At 38.5% G+C, this 22,625-nt stretch overlaps 1 protein-coding gene across 1 annotated transcript in view; it reads left to right on the top strand.

The window, feature by feature from the left end:
- Pik3c2a (phosphatidylinositol-4-phosphate 3-kinase catalytic subunit type 2 alpha) overlaps positions 1–22,625 on the top strand; it is a 114,739-nt gene that overhangs the window by 74,670 nt on the left and 17,444 nt on the right. Inside the window, exons 10-23 of the mRNA XM_036190197.1 lie at positions 1,592–1,637; positions 1,713–1,923; positions 3,041–3,163; positions 4,069–4,236; positions 7,046–7,157; positions 8,744–8,889; positions 12,032–12,220; positions 12,973–13,066; positions 13,949–14,043; positions 14,389–14,569; positions 16,703–16,807; positions 17,597–17,689; positions 20,555–20,684; positions 22,394–22,530. Coding sequence (XP_036046090.1) covers positions 1,592–1,637; positions 1,713–1,923; positions 3,041–3,163; positions 4,069–4,236; positions 7,046–7,157; positions 8,744–8,889; positions 12,032–12,220; positions 12,973–13,066; positions 13,949–14,043; positions 14,389–14,569; positions 16,703–16,807; positions 17,597–17,689; positions 20,555–20,684; positions 22,394–22,530 — 1,830 coding nt within the window. The remainder of the gene's footprint in view (positions 1–1,591; positions 1,638–1,712; positions 1,924–3,040; positions 3,164–4,068; positions 4,237–7,045; positions 7,158–8,743; positions 8,890–12,031; positions 12,221–12,972; positions 13,067–13,948; positions 14,044–14,388; positions 14,570–16,702; positions 16,808–17,596; positions 17,690–20,554; positions 20,685–22,393; positions 22,531–22,625) is intronic.

Genomic DNA, 22,625 nt, shown 5'->3' with positions numbered 1-22,625 from the left:
GACAGGGTCTCTCTGTGTAGTTTTGGTGCCTGTCCTGGATCTCGCTCTGTAGACTAGACTGGCCTCGAACTCACAGAGATCCACCTGGCTCTGTCTCCTGAGTGTTCCCCCCGTTCTTTATACTCTTTTATCAAATGAAGGAGCAGTAAAGTGTAGTTGAGAGAGGAGTTTACCTTAAATAATTATATATAAGAATTTTCTTCAATCACCAATTGGTAATAGAGTTTAGATACTGTTCTTTAAGTACGTCACTTTCATGCTAGTGAAAAATACTGTACTGTTAAAATAATTATTTAATTCATTTAAAATAAAAGGGTCGATTTTGTTCTTTTTCCATAGTTTTTTGTTTGGTTTTGGTTTTGATTTTGGGTTTTTTTTTTTTGTTGTTTTTTTGAGCTGAGGATCGAACCCAGGGCCTTGCGCTGGCTAGGCAAGCACTCTACCACTGAGCTAAATCCCCAACCCCATAGTAAGTTTTAGGTGCTCTGATTTGTTTGACTTCTTGAGACAGAATCTCATATTTTGCAACTTACTATAATTTAGCCAAGGAAGTCCTGGAACTTCTGGCCTGCTTTCAATCACAGGTGCTGAGATTGTAGGAATGAACTACCATGTTTGGCTTTTTGTTTCTTTCTTTCTTTGAATCAAGGTCTCACTCTAGCCCAGGCTGGCCTTGAACTTGCTGTATTCCTCCTTCCTCAGCTTCCCAGATGCTGTAATTACAGGCATGATCTCCCACTCCAGCTTGCCTTAATTTTCTTAATATTAAAAATCATTTGTTGTCAGGCATAGTGGCCTATACCTTTAATCCCAGGACTTGAGAGGCAGAGGCAAGCAGATCTCTCAGTTCTAGGCTAACCAGGGCTAAATAGTGAGACACTGTCTCAAAAAGAAAAAAAAAAAGATTATGTTTACTTAGGTTTATGTTTTCACTTTCTGTTTGTTTATTAATTTGCATTTGTGTGTGTTTATGTGGGTATATTTACGTGATTCAGATATTCATGTGAGTATATGCATGTGTTGGGGATGGGCACATGTCCATGTAGAGACTGGAGGTCTATATCATGTATCAGCTACTCTCCACTAGTTTTGAGACAGGGTCTTTTGCAGAACCTAAAGCTCATCAACTTAGCTAGATTAACTGGCCAGTGAGCTCCAGTGAGCACCTTCTACCTCATGCCCTCTCACTCCCCTTTGCTGGCATGATAGACTAGCTTTTAGCTGGGTGCAGGGGATTTTAATTCATGCTTCTTGGCAGTTATTTTATGGATTGAGGCATTTTTCATAGCCCTTCTTTTCTTTGCTTACTATTTTAGTAATTTTTCAGACATGTTTGGCAGATTTCTTCTGAGAAGGGTTTCTTTGACATTTAAAGAAATGTATCAAAACTAAAGTTTATTTAAAACAAAAGCAAAGGCCCAATGTGATGATACACTTCTGATATCCCATCATTTTGGACGTGAATCAGGAGTTTAGCAAGTTTGAGACCAACCTGGGCTATATAAGACCTTGTCTCAAAAAAGGAAGAAAAAGTAAACATTTTATATTAAATTATGGTCAATTTCTGACTAATTGGTGTATGTGTATACAGGTGACTTCGTTATCTGGAGGAGATACTAGCAAGAACTCAACTAGAGGTATGTCTGTAGACTCTTTACATTTTGGCAATGATTTTTGCTTTTTCAGAGAATTAACACTGTGTTTCAATATAGGCTCACTGAATCCTGAAAATCCTGTTCAAGTAAGCATGGATCACTTATCGGCAGCAATTTATGATCTTCTCAGGCTCCATGCACATTCTAGTAAGAGTTCTGCAGACTGTCCTCAAAGTAGCAGGAGCATCAAGGAAGCGTGGACTGCAGCAGAGCAGCTCCAGTTTACTGTCTATGCTGCACATGGAATTTCCAGTAACTGGGTGTCAAAGTAAGTAGCTGCTTAAAGGACATGCACAGCTGTACCCAGAAGCTATGCTAATCTTAATGTTCTTTGTTTAAATGATAATACAAAGATCATTGAGTACCCTTGTACCTTTGTGATTTTAATAAAATTATAGAGATATCTGAAGTTATTGTAGTGAAAAACGTCATTCCTATAACATGAAAAAAGAGCAAGAGAGCCAGGTGTGGTGGTGTACCCAAGAGGCAGAGGCAGTCTGATCTTTGAGTTCAAGGCTATCCTGCTCTACAGAGCTAGCTCTAGGACAGCCAGAGCTACACAGAGAAACCCTACCTCGGGGGCGGGGGAGGGCAAGAAAATATATGATGAAACTGACAAGCAAAATGTTATTTAAAAGACGAATTAACTTAAGATTGCTGGGCTCTTCCGCCTTCCCTTTACAATCAAGGTAATTTGAAACAGAATGTAATGGGACTAGAATTCGGGCCCCATACCCCATTAATAGCTCACAGTCTACTAATTGTTAATCTTTGAATTCTACAAGAGCATATTTCTTCTACTGAAGTTTTGATAAAGGTTTTCCTCTTTTGCCTTTTTTTCCCCCTTTTGTCAATATCTTTAAAGCATAGCATCTGGAGGGGGGCAATTTTAATTTATTTTGGAATTAATATAAACTGAAAGTCTGAAATGAATATTTTTATTGAATAGGTTCATAATGGCTTAGTGCTATAAAGTCTCGTTTAGAGTTACCAAACAAAAATCCCACTTGAATTAAGCTTCACATTAAAATGGTGGTGTGACTTGAAAGTGGTTTTTTGGTTTTTGGTTTTGTTTTTGTTTTTTTTCTTTTTTTGTTTGTTTGTTTGGTTTTGGTTTTTTGAAGCAGAATAGTCCTGGCTTATCTTACTTGGGTGTCATTACAGTTCCCTTCAGACCGACACTTAAGGGCATATGCTCCTTCTCTACTCCTTGTGTTACACCTCTTCTTTGTTTCTGTAGAATTTGCAAAGGTTAAATTTCAGATGGATTTTAAAAAATAAAATGAATAGTTTGTTACAGTTTGTTACTTGGGGAAAAATGCTAATATACTTGTGTTAGATAATTATTGCTAACCTAGAAATCAAATTAAGCTTTCTTTTCTTAGTTATGAAAAATACTACTTGATATGTTCCCTGTCTCACAATGGGAAGGATCTTTTTAAGCCTATTCAATCAAAGAAGGTTGGCACATACAAGAATTTCTTCTATCTTATTAAATGGGATGAACTGTAAGTGGAATTTTTTGCTTTTATAATTATTTCACTGTGCCCTGTTCTTTAATTTTTCAAATGTATACCTTATTTTTTATTATTACCTCCATTGAAACCCAATAAATTCTTACTAATATGTTAAAATATCTTCTACACAAAATTAACATGAAAAATTTTGAAGTATTCCTTTAAACCTCTATATTTAACGGAAAACTCATAATTATTTGGGTAAATTGCTAGTTACAGAACTAAGGTGTAATTTTATTTTGCCTGATTATCAAACTGCACATCTTTAGGTACTTAGACTTTTTTTTTTTTTTTTAAGATTTATTTATTTATTATGTATACAGTGTTGTTTTCATGTATCCCTGCAAGCCAGAAGAGGGCGCCAGATCTTATTATAGGTGGTTGTGAGCCACCATGTGGGTGCTGGGAATTGAACTCAGGACCTCTGGAAGAACAGCCAGTGCTCTTAACCTCTTAGCCATCTATCCAGCCCCGTACTTAGACATTTTTACAGAAAGAACTATTACATTTTTGAAATTTTATGCTGATAATGAAATTTAAGACTTAGCAGTACAAGTTAGCCATACTTGTTACTTACGTAAAAGTTACTCAAAACTAAATATTGTTTTATAAGTGAAATAAAACACCTAAAATCGCCGGGTGGCAGTGGCGCACGCCTTTAATCCCAGCACTCGGGAGGCAGAGCCAGGCGGATCTCTGTGAGTTGGAGGCTAGCCTGGTCTACAGAGTGAGTTCCAGGAAAGGCACAAAGCTACACAGAGAAATCCTGTCTCGGGAAAAAAAAAAAAAAAGAAAAACCACCTAAAATCAATCAGTCTTCATTAAATGATTACTAAGCCTTGCTTTTAATCTAATTTTTTTCTTAACACTAATGAATATTTTTTTCTGCTCCATAGAATCATTTTTCCTATCCAGATATCGCAGTTGCCGTTAGAGTCAATTCTTCACCTTACTCTGTTTGGAATTTTGAATCAGAGCAGTGGAAGTTCACCTGATTCTAATAAACAGAGAAGGGGGCCAGAAGCTTTGGGCAAAGTTTCTTTAACTCTCTTTGACTTTAGACGGTGAGTATTTCTGAATTGCGATAGTGAGTTCTAGAACACATCTCTGCATCGTACACAGGCTAGGGATGGGGTGGGAACAGTGACACACATGAGCTTTGAGCAAAGCAAAGCAGTCACTCTGCTGTAGTCTCAGTGCAGTCTGGAGGGTGGGCAGAGGACTGCTTGCCACTCACTGTGCCAGGGAAGAAGCTGTAGCCGATGACAGTCGTTTCTGTAAAGTGTATTATGACAGAATGCCATGGCTCTATCAGTTTCTTGTTACTAACAGAACTCTGTTTTTCCTATTTCCTGCCTTTCTCCATTTCAGAGATGCGATAGGATTTAACTATTCTGACTCACTAACCAGTCCTTAGTGTCATGGGCCCTGGGTCTAAGAATTCTAAACATCTTCCTGTGGACAGTAGCCTATTTATTTGTGCAGGTGGAAGCCCAAGTGCAACCACGATTGCCTTCATCCAGAACACCATCCACCTTATTTCTGAGACACAGGGCTTCTCATTGCCTGGGGCTTGTCAATTAGAGACCCAGGATCCCACCTATGTCGGCTTCTCTCAGCACTGGGATTGAAAGTGTACACTGGCATACCTAGTTTCTTTTTCCTTCCTTCCTTCCTTCCTTCCTTCCTTCCTTCCTTCCTTTCTTTCTTTCTTTCTTTCTTTCTTTCAGAATTTATTTATTATGTATACAGTGTTCTGTCTGCATGTATGACTGCAAGCCAGAAGAGGGCACCAGAGCTCATTACAGATGGTTGTGAGTCACCATGTGGTTGCTGGGAATTGAACTCAGGACCTCTGGAAGAGCAGTTGGTGCTCTTAACCTCTAAGCTATCTCTCCAGCCTCCTAGCTTCTTAATATGAGTTCTAGAGATCAAACTTAGGTTCCTATCACTTAGCAAATGAACCATCTCCCCTACCCGAAATTGTTTGTTTTTTTAAAAAGACAAAACAGTTTAAAAATGTCATGACAGTTTGTAGTTTATCCCCTGGAACTGGAGTCACAAGTGGTTGTGAGCTGCCCAGCGAGGGTCCTGGAAACCAAACTAAGGTCATCTGGAAGGGCAGCAGATGCTCTTAACCACTGAGCTATCTTTCCAGCCTTTATACATTTATACACAAAAAGTTTTAAAGATTAATTTTGGAGGGGCTGGAGAGATGGCTCAGAGGTTAAGAGCACCGACTGGTCTTCCAGAGGTCCTGAGTTCAATTCCCAGCACCCACATGGTGGCTCACAACCAACTATAATGAGATCTGACACCCTCTTCTGTGTACATAATAAATAAATCTTTAAAAAGAAAAAAAAAGATTAATCCTGGAAAAAATAAATTTTATCCATGTAATGATTTATCAAAGTCTCTATCTAAGTAAATGTTTTAAGTAGACCATAAGTTGGTAGGTAGTTGAGGGCGAGGATCAGCATACATGAGCCCCACTACCTTTTTTTTTTTTTTTAATAGAGTATGTGTGTGGAGGTAAGAGAACAGATTGCAGGAGTCAGTTCTCTCCTTCTACCATGAGGGTCTTTGGAATTGATTATAGGTGGTCAGGTGTAAGAACAAGAGCCTTTACATGCTAAGACATCTCACCAATCCCCACTGCATCCCCCCCCCCCCCCACCCCACCCCCGAGACAGGGTTTCTCTGTGTAGCTTTGCGCCTTTTCTGGATCTCACTTGGTAGACCAGGCTGGCCTTGAGCTCACAGAGATCCGCCTGGCTCTGCCTCCTGAGTACTGGGATTAAAGGCATGGGCCACCACCGCCCAGCTCCACTGCCTATTTTTATATATATTTTGTTACAATATATCATATAACATATTCACTCACCTATTATTCATAGCCACTTGATATTACTATAGCCCAATGGAGACTTTGTAACAGAGATTGCTATTTATTCATTTATTTTTAGGTATGTTTATTTCACTTTATGCATATGAACATTTTGCCCATATGTTTGTCTGTGTACCATGTACTTGTATGGTGACTACAGAGATCAGAAAAGTGTTGGGTTCCCTGGACCTGGAGTTACAGGCAGCTGTGAGCCACTGTATGGGTGCTGAGAATTCAACCTGGGCACTCTGCAAGAGCAATAAGTGCTCTAAGCCACTGAGCCAAGTCTCTAGCCCTTAATTTTTATTTAATTTTTTTTCAGGTAGGAAGTTACTACATAGCCCAGACTTATGGTTCTCCTGCTCCAGCCTCCTCAATACTGAAATTACTAAATATTCATTGTCTAATCTTTTAGAGAAAAAATTTATTGAGGAGTGCTCAAATAAAGCTTACCTCAAATGATTTGTGTGTCAATGCAAAGCAGTTACTGATTTTCTTGGCATGTACTTCTTATTCTAAGGGTTAAAATCAGGATCCAGTTCTGCAGTTCAAACCCTGACCTTGAAGTCACGGTCTCTCAAGAAAAACTTTGAAAGTAATTTGTTTCACTTTCCTCTTTACAGAATGTTTTTGGGGACAGTGGTTGTCCTTATACCGTCTATGTTCTGTCCTCAATGCCATTCTTTCTAAGATGCATTTTTATTCTCCCTTCCTTTGTTCCCATCCCACACTTTAATAGTTTTTATTATTATTTTTTTTCACTTATTTCACATACTGACCACAGTTTCTCCTCCCTCGTCTCCTCTGATTCCCTTCTCCCTTAATATTTTACCTAACTTCTCAGTACAATATGGCAGCTGACTCCTCCTAATATGTTCTTAAAGGCCATACTGTTTTTACTAATATTTTAAGTTGATTATCATGATGTATTGTGAGTTTGGGATTTTTAAAATGAAAATCGCAGTATTCTTTTTGTGTTCATGAAGGTTTTTAACATGTGGAACAAAACTTCTCTACCTTTGGACTTCATCACATGCAAATTCTATCCCTGGAGCAAGCCCCAAAAAAGGCTATGTCATGGAGCGAATTGTGCTACAGGTAATGGTAGTTCTTGATACATGGAGAGGCTTCACTGTGAATGTCTTTGTAAAAAGTGTTTGTGTATACCATGACTTGGGTTGTTAGTAAAGAAGCCTGATTAATCTTATTTTAATTTCAGAGTCTGTCTTCAATTTAAATGTTATAAAACATTTCCTAGGCCTGCTCTCCTGTGTGCTGTAGCTGGTATGGGGCAGGGCAAAAGATCTTAATCTTCAGATCTAAGGTTTTGTTTCCTGCAGTATCATTAATTGTTCTCCACTGGAATAATCATTAGATGACCTTAATTTTGTTTTTTCTATGCATAAGTTAAATATGATAGGATTTAAGATTTCTCATGCCCTTTCAAAATTAAAGTGCCATGAATTGAATTGTTTTCTAATTTGTCAGCTTTTAACATCTAGGATTGTGTACACTAATAATGTGCTTCCTAGTAATTAATTTGCATTTCTATTCTCAATTTTGCTTAAAATAATCTAAGTTAAAATGACAAATAAAGGGATATTAAACAACCTGCTTGTACTTCAGGGCAAATGTCATATTAGAAGTCTACCAGATAATATAATTATAAATTGCTTTAAGTGGATAATATAAGCAAATTAATTTTTAAAATAATGATGTCTTTCATAAAATTACATTAAAATATATAACTGAAGCTTACCCTGGTGGTGAGGACAAGGGAGAGCTGGAGAGCTGACCAACCCTGCAACTACTTAGGCCATGAACCAGGGTTTTAAGTTGACCTACCCCAACATCTACCCCATCTGTGATCTGCTGGAACACATGAAGGAGCTGGTCCTGCAGATCCGAAACTGCAGGATCTCCATGAATCAGGGCAACAACAGAATATCCAAGAGAGGAGTCCCAGTGAGGGTCCAGCATCAATAGCACAGCAGTAACCAGAGGCTTCGAACCAGAACAATGACTGTTTGCAGTGAACACTTGAAATAAAGATATACGGACAAAGGGATTTACTGCATGACTCACTGTGTCAAAATGCAGCTGCCTTGATGAGATTAATTATTTTCCTCTTAAATTTTATTTGCTTTTATTATATTAAGGGGGAGGTTGCAAGAGCAGAGGATGGATAAAAAAAGACGGGGAAATGAATGGGATCGAGATGCATGATGTGAAAGACACAAAGAATAAATAAAGAAAGTTTAAAAAGAAAAAAAAAATCCACTTTCTGAAAGAGTAAAACATGCCCTGTATCTATCTCAAGAAATATGTACATGCTTTTGAGAATGACCAGCTATTGGTAAAAGAAGAGAAAAGAAGCACCAGCTTTATACTTAATATAAACTTACCTAGATTGTTTTTAAAACTCAGTTTTCTGATAAAGATGCTAATAGGAAAAATGGATTATAATTTGAGCGATTTCGCTGGGCAGTGGTAGTGCATGCTTTTTAATTGCAGCATTCGGGAGGCAGAGGCAGGCAGATCTTGATTTTTGAGGCCAGCCTGGTCTACAGAATGAGTTCCAGGACAACCAGGATACACAAAGAAACCCTGTCCCAGAAGAAAGAAAAGAAAAAAAACAACAACAACACACACACAAAGTTCAGTGATTTCTGTTATTTTTTCAGGTTGATTTTCCTTCTCCTACATTTGACATTGTTTATACATCTCCTCAAATTGATAGAAACATTATTCCACAGTATAAGTTGGAAACACTGGAGAATGATGTAAAGGGAAAACTTCTGGATATTCTTGACAGAGACTCATCATTTGGGTATGCTTTGTTTATTCTTTTCTTGGGAATCTCCTGTGGTGTAAAGTTCAGGTTAAGGGCTTAATATTATGGCCCATGATTTAGAAGCGCTCTTGTTACGGAGGAGGCTGTGCAGGGCTGAGAGTGCAGAATGATGCCATCACTGCCAATGAAAGACTGTGGCTACATACAAGTCAGGGAATTATACACTGTATTTTTGTAGTGCATACCTGTGTAGCCTTGTGGAGAGAGGTCAAGAGGGGTGGGTTGTTTTGGTTTTGGGTTGGGTTGGGTTGGGTTTTTGGGTTTTTTTTTTTTTTTTTTTCTTTTTTGGAGGGGGGATTTATTTATTATATGTATAGTGTTCTGCCTATATGTCTACCTGCAGGCCAGTAGATGGCACCAGATCTCATTATGGATGGTTGTGAGCTACCATATGGTTGCTGAGAATTGAACTCAGGACCTCTGGAAGAGCAGCCAATGCTCTTCACCACAAAGCCATCTCTCCCGCCCCCAGGGGTGTCTTCTTCTCTATCTCTTTAACTCATTTCTTTGAGACAGACTCTTACTGAACCTGGAGCTTGCCGAATGACTAGGCTGGCTGGCCAGGGAACTTTAGGGGTCCTCCTTGTCTCTTCATTCCCAATGCTGGGGTTGCAGATGCATACTGCCACACCAAAGTTTTATGTTAGTACTGGGGATCTGATCTCAGGTCCTCATGTTTGCACATCAGACACTTTATCAACTGAGCCATTACCTGGACCATTTTTACTATATGTGTGTACATGTATGTGCATATAGAGTACAGAAGTCAACATTAAGTATCTTCCTTAATCACTTCCCACCTTATTTTTTGAGACAGGGTCTATGACTGAATCTGGAACTTGCCAGCAAATTGAATAGACTGGCTTGCCACCAGGCCCTAAGAATTTGCTTGTCTCCACCTCTAGTACCAGCTATTTTAAAACAAAACATATCAGTACTAGGAATTGAATTCAAGTCCTTATACTTGAGTAGTAAGCACTTTCCCAACTGAGCCATCTTCCAGTCCTTCCTGTATTATCAAAGCAAATAGGCTGAGAGATAGATTTATAACAGGTACCAGTTGATTAATTTTCTTACCCTATAACGAACCTTCTCAAAGGCCAACAAGGTTGTGTTTGCCAGTCAAGGCTGGTCACCTGAGCACACATAAAGGTGAAAGGAAAGCACAGACACCAAAAGTTATCATCTGACTGCCACACATGCTTCATGACATGCATACCCAAGCATACATTGTATGTACACACACACACACAGCCAATAAATTTTTTAAAGAACCTTTTATGTCAGTAAACAACTAAGTAGTAACAGAAAGGGATGAACAGGAAGTTCTTTGGGAAAGAACTTTAATGCCTCTCAGACCTCTTACAAGACAAACCCTTAGTAAAATTTAGATATAAATTAATACAATGTCGTATCTTATATCTAAGTGGCAAAAAATTAAAATCATCATCCTATGAAGCTAGGTTGAAAATACATTTACATACACAGAATTATTTTATTGGCAAGATATTTAAAGTCCATGTTTCTTTTGAAGAGCAGTTTAACAAAATCTGTAGATGTTATAATGTGTATACGCTACAAGCCAGCAGTACTGCTTCCTAGCGTAGAGAGAACCCTCATATATTTCCTTATGGGAACCAAAAATGTTCTGTATGATACTCATTTGGGTTGCTAAAAACTGATGGTTAATATCTGTTGATGGAAATTAAATTACAGTTAACAACAGTGACTATTAAGGAGAATATAGCTATACATATTAGTACATGATATACTAGATGGAGAAACCAAGCAGTAGATGAGGATAATGTTACCATTAACACAAAGGAAATGAAATTTAAAACACCCATGTGGATAGTTCTGTATGACTAGACCATCTCTAGAAGCATAGCACTTGGCTTGTCTGTAGAATTAGGAAGACCTCTATCTAAGTTAGGGTTACTATTGCTATGATGAAACACCATGATCAAAAGCAAGATGGAGAGGAAAAGGTTTATTTGGTTTACACTTACATATCACTGTTCATCACTGAAGGATGTCAGGACAGAAATTCAAACAGGTCAGGAACCTGGAGGCAGGAGCTGATACAGAGGCCATGAAAGGGTGATGCTTACTGGCTTGCTCCTCATGGTTTACTCAGCCTGCTTTCTTATAGAACCCAGGACCACCAGCCCAGTGATGGACCCACCCACAATGGGCTGGGCTGTCCCTCATCTGTCATTACTTAAGAAAATGCTCTATGGGCTTGTAACTAACTATAGCTTATGTCAAGTTAACTTAAAACTAGCCAGCACATCTTCTTTAGGTGCTTTTTGTCATATTTGTCGGTTTTTTATACTGCACATGAGATGAATGCATTTCACAAATGTGCTATATGCACAAAGATAAGTGGGTGAGCCAGACATGCTATTGCACCCCTGTAAGCCTAACACAGGCAACGGAAACAGGAGGAACAGGAGTTTGAGGCCAGCCTGGGCTATATAAGAAACCACCTCAAAAAGAATGAGTAAGCCGAGTGGTTGAACGCTTGAGTTTGAGGCCAGCCTGGTCTACATAGTGAATTCAAGGACAGCCTGAGCAACACAGTGAAATCCTCACTCAAGAAAACAAAAATAAAAATAAAATGAATAATAAAAGTGAAGTGTTTCATGAACATGCCATTGAACTTAACTCAATTTGTCTATAAATTTTTTTTCCGCTTTTACTGTTTCTCAATTCAATTATATAACGTTTCCCTAAAGATTCACAGCAGCATTTATTTTCTCCATAGCATTTGGTTTTACTTGTGTGGGAAGAATCCTTGTTGTCTTATAGGGTGAGCACTGCTCATTCAACTCTTGCTTTGTAGTGCCTGGCATCTTGTTGAAATTACCTTTCACTTTAACAGCTATTGTACTTTTGTCAAGGCAGAATAATTTCCATCTTCAAATGAGGGTAGATTAGTGATGTTTGCTGTACATTGAATATTTCTGTTTCATATTAGTATTAGCAGTATTAGTATTAAATACTAGTCACTTGTCACAAATGAATACATTTCTTCTTTGACTTTTTAATTATTGAGATTATAGCTGTGTCATCATTCTACTGGGAAGTAATTTAATTCTATTATATATATATGCAGACTTTCTAAAGAAGATAAGCTCTTTTTGTGGGAAAAACGCTATTATTGCTTCAAACATCCAAATTGTCTTCCTAAGATACTAGCAAGTGCCCCAAACTGGAAATGGGCTAATCTTGCCAAAACTTACTCATTGCTACACCAGTGGCCTCCATTGTGCCCGTTAGCTGCATTGGAGCTTCTTGATGCAAAGTAAGTCCAATACATTTACTTGATGTTTTATTGTCAACTTTTTCCAGCAATGTGTTATGCTGCAGGGGTACTTCCCTTTTAACGTAGCTACAGTGTAAGATACTGTAAATGTGTACATGTAATTTATATAAACATAATCTTTTATTGAAATGGTCAAGAAAGCATTTTGTATCATTTAAAGCATACCTAAAGAAAGAATTAAGCAAAAAAAGAATTAAGTATCTAATTTGAATGATGTATTAATATTTTTATTGATTATTATATAATTTACGATTATTTTAATAATTATATAATTGCAATAATTTATGGGGACAAAATTGATTTTTAGGAAGCTAGAGTTTTGAAATAATCTGGGAACTGAATCTGTATTTATACAGTAAGTTTTTCTTCCTTTAGAAAAAAAGAAAGGTATTAAGGGAAGAGTGGGAGGGTACTAGAAAGTAGAAGAGGGGATAGTAAGAATGGAAGGGTGTAAGTGGGAATTGTCCACCAGAACTAGTATGTGTGAAAATTCCATTAGGAACTTCCTGTGTAGACTAGGCTGGCCTTAGACTCAGAGATTGGCTTGCCTCTGCCTCCTAGGAGCTGAGGCTAAAGGCATGGACTACTACACCAGCACTTTGGTTTTGAGTAAGAGCCATTTGAATCCTCTTTGTCAGGAACAGACTAAAATTCTGTTTTCAGTTCTGTTTTCAGTCAATGTAGTTGCATTTGCAAGAAATCACTGTTATATATCAATTTTCTAATTCTAGATTTGCTGATCAGGAAGTGCGATCTTTAGCTGTGAGCTGGATGGAGGCAATTAGTGATGATGAGCTAATAGATCTTCTCCCACAGTTTGTACAGGTGGGAGTTTTTACTAGACTACCTTGCGCCCTACTCACCCACCCTAGTTTCAGTTAGTAAGGAACTGCCTGTGAGACCCTTTTCTCTTTTAAAATGCCATTGCAGTGCAGCAGAAATGTTGGGGCACTACTTGAGAATGTAGTGTGATCCTCCATTACTGTCGTTCTCCTCCCTTGAGCATGGTATAGGTAGTGTAGCATAGGACCATGGGAACTTGTCATTTTCAGACTTCTTTTTTTAATTTCTCAAGACAGAGTTTCTCTGGGTAGTTGTCTCTGGAACTCGCTTTGTAGACCAGGCTACCGTCAAACTCAAAAATCTGCCAGTCTCTGCCTCCTGAGTGCTGGAATTAAAGGTGTGCACCTGGCAATTTTCAGGAATTTGCCAGACTTGTGCTTTTTTTTTTTTTTTTTCCCCCTTGCTTTGCCAGTGAAACATAGTTAATAGATAGTATTCCTGCTGAGTTCAATAATGTGGCCTATATTCATATGATTTTTATTTTTTGAAACAGGGTAGCTCTGTATAGCCCTGGCTGTCTTGGAACTTACTTATGTAGACCAGGCTGGCCTTGAACTCACAGAGATCCAACTGCCTTTACTTCTTGAATGCTGGAATTAAAGGCATGTGTCATCACGCTCAGCCCTATAGTAATGTATTTTTTTAATACATTATTTGTTTATTTGCAGTACTGTGGATTGAAGGAATGGCATTGCTTCTGCTAAGCAAGCTTTCTACCACTGGACTATAAGACCTAGCTATTTCATTTCTTTAAGTATCATCTTTTCACCAACCAGTAGTATTTAGTCTACACATTTGATGCTTTTATATGAACAAATTGGTATGTTTTGACTGCTAGTAACTCTTATTTCCTCTTACACATAGGCTTTGAAATATGAAATTTACTTGAATAGTTCACTAGTGCGCTTCCTTCTGTCCAGGGCATTGGGAAATATCCAGATAGCACACAGTTTGTACTGGTAAGCTTTAAATTTTATTAAGTGGCTCCTTTCTTTTGCAGATATTGACAGAGTTGACGTAATTGATAAATATAAACAGTGTGCTCATGATACTTGCTGTGGGTAGCCAGTTGTATAGTGAATCTATTATTTTAAGAAAACTGAAATTTTTGTCTTTAGAAAGAAACCAAAATTAATAAAACTGGACAATATTTGAACATCATGGCCTTACAATAACTAATGAACCTTTTCTTGCTTATATGCCTTAATTTTCTGGATATCCAAAATAGAACTTGTTAAGCTGATCTTTGAGGGAGCTTCAACTAGTTCTCAGAAGTGGCTGACATAGTATTTTTGTTACATTAGGCTTCTCAAGGATGCTTTGCATGATACACAGTTTGGAAGCAGATATGAGCATGTGTTGGGTGCTCTCCTCTCAGTAGGAGGAAAAGGACTCAGAGAAGAACTTTCTAAGCAGATGAAACTTGTACAACTTTTAGGAGGAGTGGCAGAAAAAGTCAGACAGGCTAGTGGATCAACCAGACAGGTATGTACCCATGAAAGAGAATACAAGTGTTGTTTTGTTTTTGAGACAAATCTCTTTCCATACCTCAGCTGGCCCCTGTCTCCCCCTGCCTAGGCCTCCTGAGTGCTGCGATTGCAGATGTCTGCCACTATACTTGGGCAGTTGGAATTTTGATAAGAACTATGTTGAATCTATAGATCAATTTTGAAAATATTATGATTGTAATAGTGTACCTTTATTTTATTTATTTAGTTAGTTTTTTTCTAGAGACAGGGTCTCTATAAAGTCCTAACTACCCTTGAACTCACTAGGTAGACCAAGCTGGTCTCAAACTCACAAAGATCCTCTTGCTTCTGCCTCCCAGTGCTGGATTAAAAGTGTTCACCACCACACCTAGCCATAATAATACATCTTAATTCTTGATTCAGCTTGTCTTCCAATTCATGAACACAGAGAAGGAAAGTGTTTTTCTATTTAAATGTTATTAAATTGTTTTTTTTTTAAACTTGGAGAATTCTTGTCAGCACATACAGTTACACTTAACGTTCAATAGGTACATAATGTCACAAAGTATTTAGAGTATTATATATGAGCCTCCATGAACATTGTTTATACATTTTCCTTTCCCAAGTAATGCTGCTGTAAACATTATTGCCCACATACATTATTGCACACATCTAGCATTTCTTCTTTTTGGTTTTTCCAGACAGGGTTTCTCCATGTAGTTTTGGTGTCTGTCCTGGATCTCACTCTGTAGATCAGACTGGCCTCGAACTCACAGAGATCCACCAGGCGCTGCCTCCCGAGTGCTGAGATTAAAGGCATGTGCCACTGCCACCCGGCTTCTTTCTTTCTATGTTTTGAAAGGATGGAATCTTACTATGTTGCCCAGGCTGGTATCAGACTAATGCGTTATTTTGCAATCCTGTTTCAATCACCCTAGTATCTCACTCTGTAGATACGTGTCACTGCTCCAGGCTTGCTTTAGTTTCTTTATGGAATATTCCTGTGGGCAAAATAGTCCAGTTAAGAACTACATACATTTTTAACTATAATGACTTCGTTAGATTGTTTTCTCTAAAAAGCCACACTAGGCTTGATGGCACATGCCTTTAATCCCAGCACTTGAGAGAGAGAGGCAGGCAGATCTCTGTGAGTTTGAGGCCAGTCAGGTCTACAGAGTAAGTTCTAGGACAGCTAGAGGTATATAGTGACACCCTATATTAAAAAGTAAAATAAAGGGTAGATATTAGGGGGTGGCCAGGGGTAGGTTTCCCATGACCTGGTAATGACCCCACACCCTTGTGTATGTGGGCGTTCCTAATTGGACTCAGTGAGTTATGTAGGAAAAAAGAGTTCACGATGTTGGGAGGGACATGTGTTAGGGATTTAGGAGGAGGTGGATATGAGTAAGATACATTATATCATCTACATAGATAAAGTTTTCTAAGAATAGATCTTCAGTGCTAGAAGATGGCTGTCAGTAAAATGCTTGCAGCACAAGCTTGAATTTGGATGCCCAGTACCCTCATAAAAAGGCAGCCTCTTAGTACCCACCTGAAATCTCAGTGCTGGGGAATCAAAGATGAGAGGATCCCTGGGACTCATTGGCCAGCTAGCCTAGCCTAATCATTAAGTTCCAAGTTCAATGAGAGACTCTGTCCAGAAAAATAAAGTGAAGAGTGATTACAGAAGACACCCACCATTTGTTGAAGGCCAGTCCCGACCTGTCTAAGGGTTCATGGGGGGAGGAATGAGGAAGTATTAGATAGAAATATAGACAGACACACAAGATAGCTTCAGGAGCATCCTGGGTCAATATCCATTTGCCCCAAGTTTAATCATGATGAACATTTTGTACATCAGCAAGGGGAAGAGCAAAAGACATCCCCATCTCAAGGTACCAACAAATGTTGACCCTTTGAAACACCTGGTAACCATGCCTTTGGCCAAATCATCCTATTATGCAGCCCTCTGGGCAAAAGCAAGCTCAGCTTTCTGACTTTAATTAAGGCCTTACTAGGGAGCCTCTGTGGGCCTCCACAACCATTGACCTATGCCCTCCATGTGTATGTACCTGCATACTATATTCATACTCAGAATGAATAGGTCTTCATTTTCATGATGTACTTATAGAGGCAATCTCTTTCATAGGTGGTCCTCCAAAAGAGTATGGAACAAGTACAGTCCTTTTTTCTGAGAAATAATTGTCGTCTTCCTCTCAAACCAAGTCTAGTGGCAAAAGAATTAAATATTAAGGTAACAATACTGTCAAGTTCATATAAATATCATAGTAGTGCACGAGAAGAAGAGTTCCTTAATGCTAGTGAGGATGAGACCTACAGTTTGTAAGAACTAGGAAAGGGTGCCATTAGATCTGTTTTTCAGCATATTTTTACCTAATTAGTATTCCTGAAAGACATAGTGTCAAGTTTTTGTTTTTGTTTTATTATTTTGGGTTTTGTTTGTGTTCTTAAATTAGGGTTATAGTCTTACACTAGATTTTTGCATGCATTATTTTAAGGTAAGATTTTGGTAGCTCTGTGGTAGAGCACTTGTCTAGCATGTTCAAGGCCCTGAGTTCAATCACCAACCCCACAAAAAATAAGTAGATAAAATGTGATTTGATCTAGGCCATGATATTATTAAAGTGTTAGTATTTAATTACATAGGTAATGAATTTCACCAGTACATATGTGAAAGTGGAGCTCTCATCCCAGATCAGGATGAGTATCACACAACTGTATTCTCCTGAGAGATTCAGACACTTAGAAGTTCAGGCAGGCATTCAAGGCTTTTGCACCAGGTTTTTAAGTTTTTGTTTTTCTGCCTTTATAGAGTAGCTGTTTTACTGATATATACTATGTTTTAATTTCAAGAGCTGTTTATATATCTATATCATTGACAGATCATGTAAATTAACATCCATTGTTTAATTTGTTGTAATTTAAAGCAACAGATGAAAAGGAAAAATATCAGGGACAGTAAATTCTAAATTCACTTTCATGCTAGTGTCAACCTTTCTAATGCTCAGTGTTGCGTTTGCAGTCATGTTCTTTCTTCAGTTCTAACGCTATGCCTCTGAAAGTCACAATGGTGAATGCCGATCCTCTGGGGGAAGAAATTAATGTCATGTTTAAGGTAAGATGACTAGAGGTATTCTGTGGGTTTTGTCTCTCAGGTTCTTTCATGGGGGATTGGTTTGGTTTGATTGGTTTGGTTTGGTTTGGTTTTGAGACAGTGTCTCTCTATATAATCCTGACTATCTTGGAACTTGTTATGTAGACCAGGCTAGCATTGTACTTGCAGTTAGGTACTCATGTGCACCACCATTCTAGGTTTTCGTTTTTGTTTTTTAATTATGATTTCTCTGTATTGCCTGGTTAAAGACCTATGCTCAAAGGATCCTTCTCCTACTTGATTTTTCCAAATAACCTGGGGCTATACTATGTATTTGCACCCTGTGTTCAATTAGGTCACTGGGGGAAAAAGACAGCTTAAAAATTCTTTATTTGAATTTATTAAAGATTTATTTAATATTGAAGTTGAATCAGTAATATTTAAGATGGTGGTACACACCTGTAATTCAGTGCTCAGGAAGACCATAAGTTCTAGGCCAACCTTGACTGTGAGACCCTGTCTAATAAAAAACAGACCAACAGGAACAATTTCAGTAGTTCTATAAAATTATTATTGGCATAAAATCTTCCCAGATAGGACTGGGGACAACTGCAGCCCTTGGCCAACCTGGTCACAGCAGGCAGGCATCCCTAGGTTTGCCAAGCTGCAAAACCAGAAAGAGTGACATTACTTAGGGGATTGTTTGTATGAGACAGCATGTCACAGTGTAGTCCTAGCTGGCCTTGAACCCTGGATCATCAGAGATTACCTATGTGATGCACAAAGACTGGAGTATTAGAAAATAATCTATTACCTGTTGAAATTTTGTGAGTTATGATCATAATGTGTATAACTTGAAGAAAGAATGGAGAGTTCTGTTAATTCATTAAGTTGATTAATTGGAGGTTCATAAAGATAGCTTAAATTGAACCTTCTTATACAAATTTCTGTTTGTTTTACTGATATTTGTTCCTTTTCTTAAAACAATATCATCTATTTTTCCAGGAGGTGGTGGCATATACCTTTAATCCCAGCGCTTGGGAGGCAGAAGCAGGTGGATCTCTGTGAGTTCGAGGCCTATCCAGTTCCAGAATAGGCTCCAAAAACTACACAGAGAAACTGTATCTCGAACCTCACCCCCCCACAAAAAAAAAATCTTTTTTGTTTTTGTTTTCGTTTTTCAAGACAGGGTTTCTCTGTATAGCTTTGCGCCTTTCCTGGAACTCACTCTGTAGTCCAGGCTGGCCTGGAACTCACAGAGATCCACTGGGATTAAAGGTGTGCGCCACCACTGCCCGGCTAAAAATCTTTTTCAATGATAGACATTTTACAAGTTGTCTTAATGTTTGTTAAGGGAAATCCCTCTAAATCTTTTTAATAATTTTCTTGGCTTACCTCAAAAATATATTTATCATTGTGTTAAAACTCAGCCATGTGTGGTGGTATACATGCTTAATCCCAGCACTCTAGAGGCAAAGGCAGAAGGATCTTTTGAGTTCAGGACCAACCTAGTCAATATAGCCAGTTCCAGGACAGCCAGGGCTGTAGAATGAGACCGTGTCTCAAAAGATAATAACAATAAAATAAAAATAAATTATGTGATCCAGTTTTAAAAAGAAAATGAACATTTGCTGACATTCCAGTTAGACTTCAATTCATTTGGGGAGGACTAATATTTAGATTTATTTGTTGTGTGTGTATGAATGTTTGTCTGAATGTGTATTCATGCCTGCTGGTGCCCTCTGAGATCTAAAGAAGGCATGGGATCTTCTGGAACTGGAGTTATGGACACTTGTGTGACACCATGTGTAGGTGCTGGAAACTGAGTCTAGGTCATCTGCAAGAGCATCAAGTGATTTTAACTTCTGTGTCATCTCTCCAGCCCCAAAAGGACTAATATTTTTAAGTGACCTTTTATATTGAAATGATTGTCGATTTATAAACAATTATAAGAAATTACCTAGAGATTCTGGTTGACCTCTTATGTGACTATAATGTAATATTGTAGGCAGAATATTAGCATTGAGACAGACAAGAAACAGACTGTCACAGATCCCTGGGATTTCCTTTTTGGTTTGGTTTGGTTTTTGAGACAAGGTTTGTCTTGTAGCCCTGACTGTTTTGGAACTTGCTCTGTAGACTGCCTCAGAGTTTCCAGTGCCTCTACTTCCCGAGTGCTAGGATCAAAGGCATGTGCCACCACCACCTGGTTTCCTTTTATTTTTTAATTAAAGGTATTTTATATTCTCTAAAATTCAACTTTTTTTTCCCTTCCTTGTTTTTTCGAGACAGGTTTTCTCTATGTAACAGTCATGGCTGTCCTGGAACTCAACTTTGTAGACCAGGGTGGCCTTGAACTCACTGAGGTCCACTTGCCTCTGCCTCTCAAGTGCTGGGATAAGGTATGCACCACTGCCACCTGGCTTAAAATTCAACTTTTTAAACATACTGTTGAGCAGAGTGTAACTCAGTGGTAGAGTGCTTGCCTAGTGTACACATGGCCAAGGACTCAGTCCCCAGCATCTCAAAATTAATTAAAATGTACTCTTCATGAAATGAAAACCAAAAGCGTTTTTAAGTAAGTTTCTCTAGGACACCACAGAAGAGTATGGTGCACTCTGAAAATCCCTTCTATGCATGGCCTTCCAAACACCCCTCACGGGTTGGGGATTTAGCTCAGTGGTAAGGCCCTGGGTTCGGGTCCTCAACTCAAAAAAAAAAAAAAAAAAACCACCCCTCAGGTCTTACATTTATAGCTTTCAGTCCTTGAAATAAGACACCAAATCTGGCAAGCCATGATAAAAATGTGAGCAACCAAAATTATTATTTTATTGTATGTAACAAGTGCTTGGGGAAAGGTACCATTTTTATTTCCTTGATTTCAAGGTTGGTGAAGATCTTCGGCAAGATATGTTAGCTTTACAGATGATAAAGATTATGGATAAAATCTGGCTTAAAGAGGGACTGGATCTAAGGATGGTGATATTCAAATGCCTGTCAACTGGCCGAGATCGAGGTAGGTCTGTTAGTGGGGTCTTGATATCTTACTTTTGTCTCATGAATGTAGCTTATTGTTGAATTTACTTTTGGTTGTATACTTACAGGTGCTGGTGTAGGTTTACTGGGGTCTCATTTATTTGCATCTAGTATTATTTGTTGATTGGATTATTTATGATCAAATCCTTTTAAAAGCAACTATAAAGCAATGGGCAGTGGTGGCACACGGCTTTAATCCCAGCACTCGGGAGGCAGAAGCAGGTGGATCTTCTGTGAATTCAAGGACATCCTGATCTACAGAATGAGTTGAAGGCCAGCCTGAACTACAGAGTGAATTCCAAAACAGCCAGGGCTACAAAGAGAAACTCTGTCCCCAAAATCAAAAGGCAACTACAAACATTTAATAGAATTGCTAAGAAAACGGCTCAGTAGGTAGTCCTAATAAACACTTTGTAGTAACCAGAAGTGTAGATTAATTGACCCAATAAGGACTTTTAAGCCAACTTTGGGTTCATTTGAAAGAATCAGCAGCGCTGGTTACCGCGAGAAAGGGTCACGAGGCATGGCCACAACTGCCTAGTAGCAGAGCTTTATTAGGAGGAAGAGGGGCAGGGGAGAAGAACTGGGCCTGGGGGAGACAAAACAGAACAGAGAGAGAGGGTGGGGTCTGAATCATGGCTCTTTAAAGTGCAGGTGGGCTTTGTGCAGATTACATGACCACACAGCGCTACTTGATCACCAGAACACACTGATGATATAAGACGCAAGACCCCTTGTCTGTCTCCTGAACTGTGCATGTACAGTCATGCAGCTGGAACGCAGCAGAATCCTAACATCATTTCCTTAGAAAAAATAGTGATAATAAGATTTTCTTTTTCCATGAGAGTAGATTTTTGTTACTCAGTTGATAAATTTTTCAGTTTTACTTTGCTATTTGTGTGTGTTGGGTGGGGTAGGCACATGTGTATGGAGGTCAGAGGACAACTTTCAGGAGTCAGTTCTCTGAGTTCTAGGGACTGAAAATGAAACCAAGTTGTCAGGCTAGCATGTATACTTACCCACTGAGCCACCTCAGTCCTCAATTGATAGGTTTTTGAAATAATGACTGATAACCATTTGTTATTTGATTTATTTTACATGTTCATGAATGACACCATCATTGTTCGTGTTTGGTTTTGGTTTTAGTTTTGGTTTGGTTTTGGTTTTTCGAGACAGGGTTTCTCTATGAAACTCTGTACTAGAACTCACTTTGTAGACCAGACTTGCCTGGAACTCACAGTGATCCACCTGCCTCTGCCTCCCAGTGCTGGGATTAAAGGTGTGTGCCACCACCACTCAGCATTATTTTTATTTTTACTTAATTTATGTATATCAGTTCTTTGCTAACATGTATGTTTGTGCACTATTCAGTGTTTGATAGCTGTGCATGCCAGGACAGGGCATCAGATCTCCTCCCACTGAGGTTATAGATAGTTGTGAGCTAGCTACCATGTGAGTGCTGGGATTTGAATCTGGTTCCTCTGGAAGAGAAGCCAGTATTCTAAACTGCTAAGCCATCTCTCAGCTCTTGGGTGCTTTTAAAAAATAAAATAATAATTTTGGTTGCTCACATTTTTATCATGGCTTGCCAGATTTGGTGTCTTATTTCAAGGACTGAAAGCTATAAATATTTTAGAGACCTACTTTGCAAACACATTTTCACACAGCTTGATACTTTGTTTGTTAAAGGCATGGTGGAGCTAGTTCCTGCTTCAGATACCCTCAGGAAAATCCAAGTGGAATATGGTGTGACGGGATCCTTTAAAGATAAACCACTTGCCGAGTGGCTGAGGAAATACAATCCTTCTGAAGAAGAATATGAGAAGGTGATCAGCATGGTTCTTTATTCTGAAGAACTTTGTCAATTATGAAAACTATTACTATTTCTATCAAGACCTGCTATGGTGTTAATATGGCTTAA

This window comes from Onychomys torridus, chromosome 1 (genome assembly GCF_903995425.1).
Source record: "Onychomys torridus chromosome 1, mOncTor1.1, whole genome shotgun sequence".
NCBI classification, from domain to species: Eukaryota; Metazoa; Chordata; class Mammalia; order Rodentia; family Cricetidae; genus Onychomys; species Onychomys torridus.
Note: the sequence above shows the minus strand (reverse complement) of the source record. Positions and strands in the feature narration are given on the sequence as shown.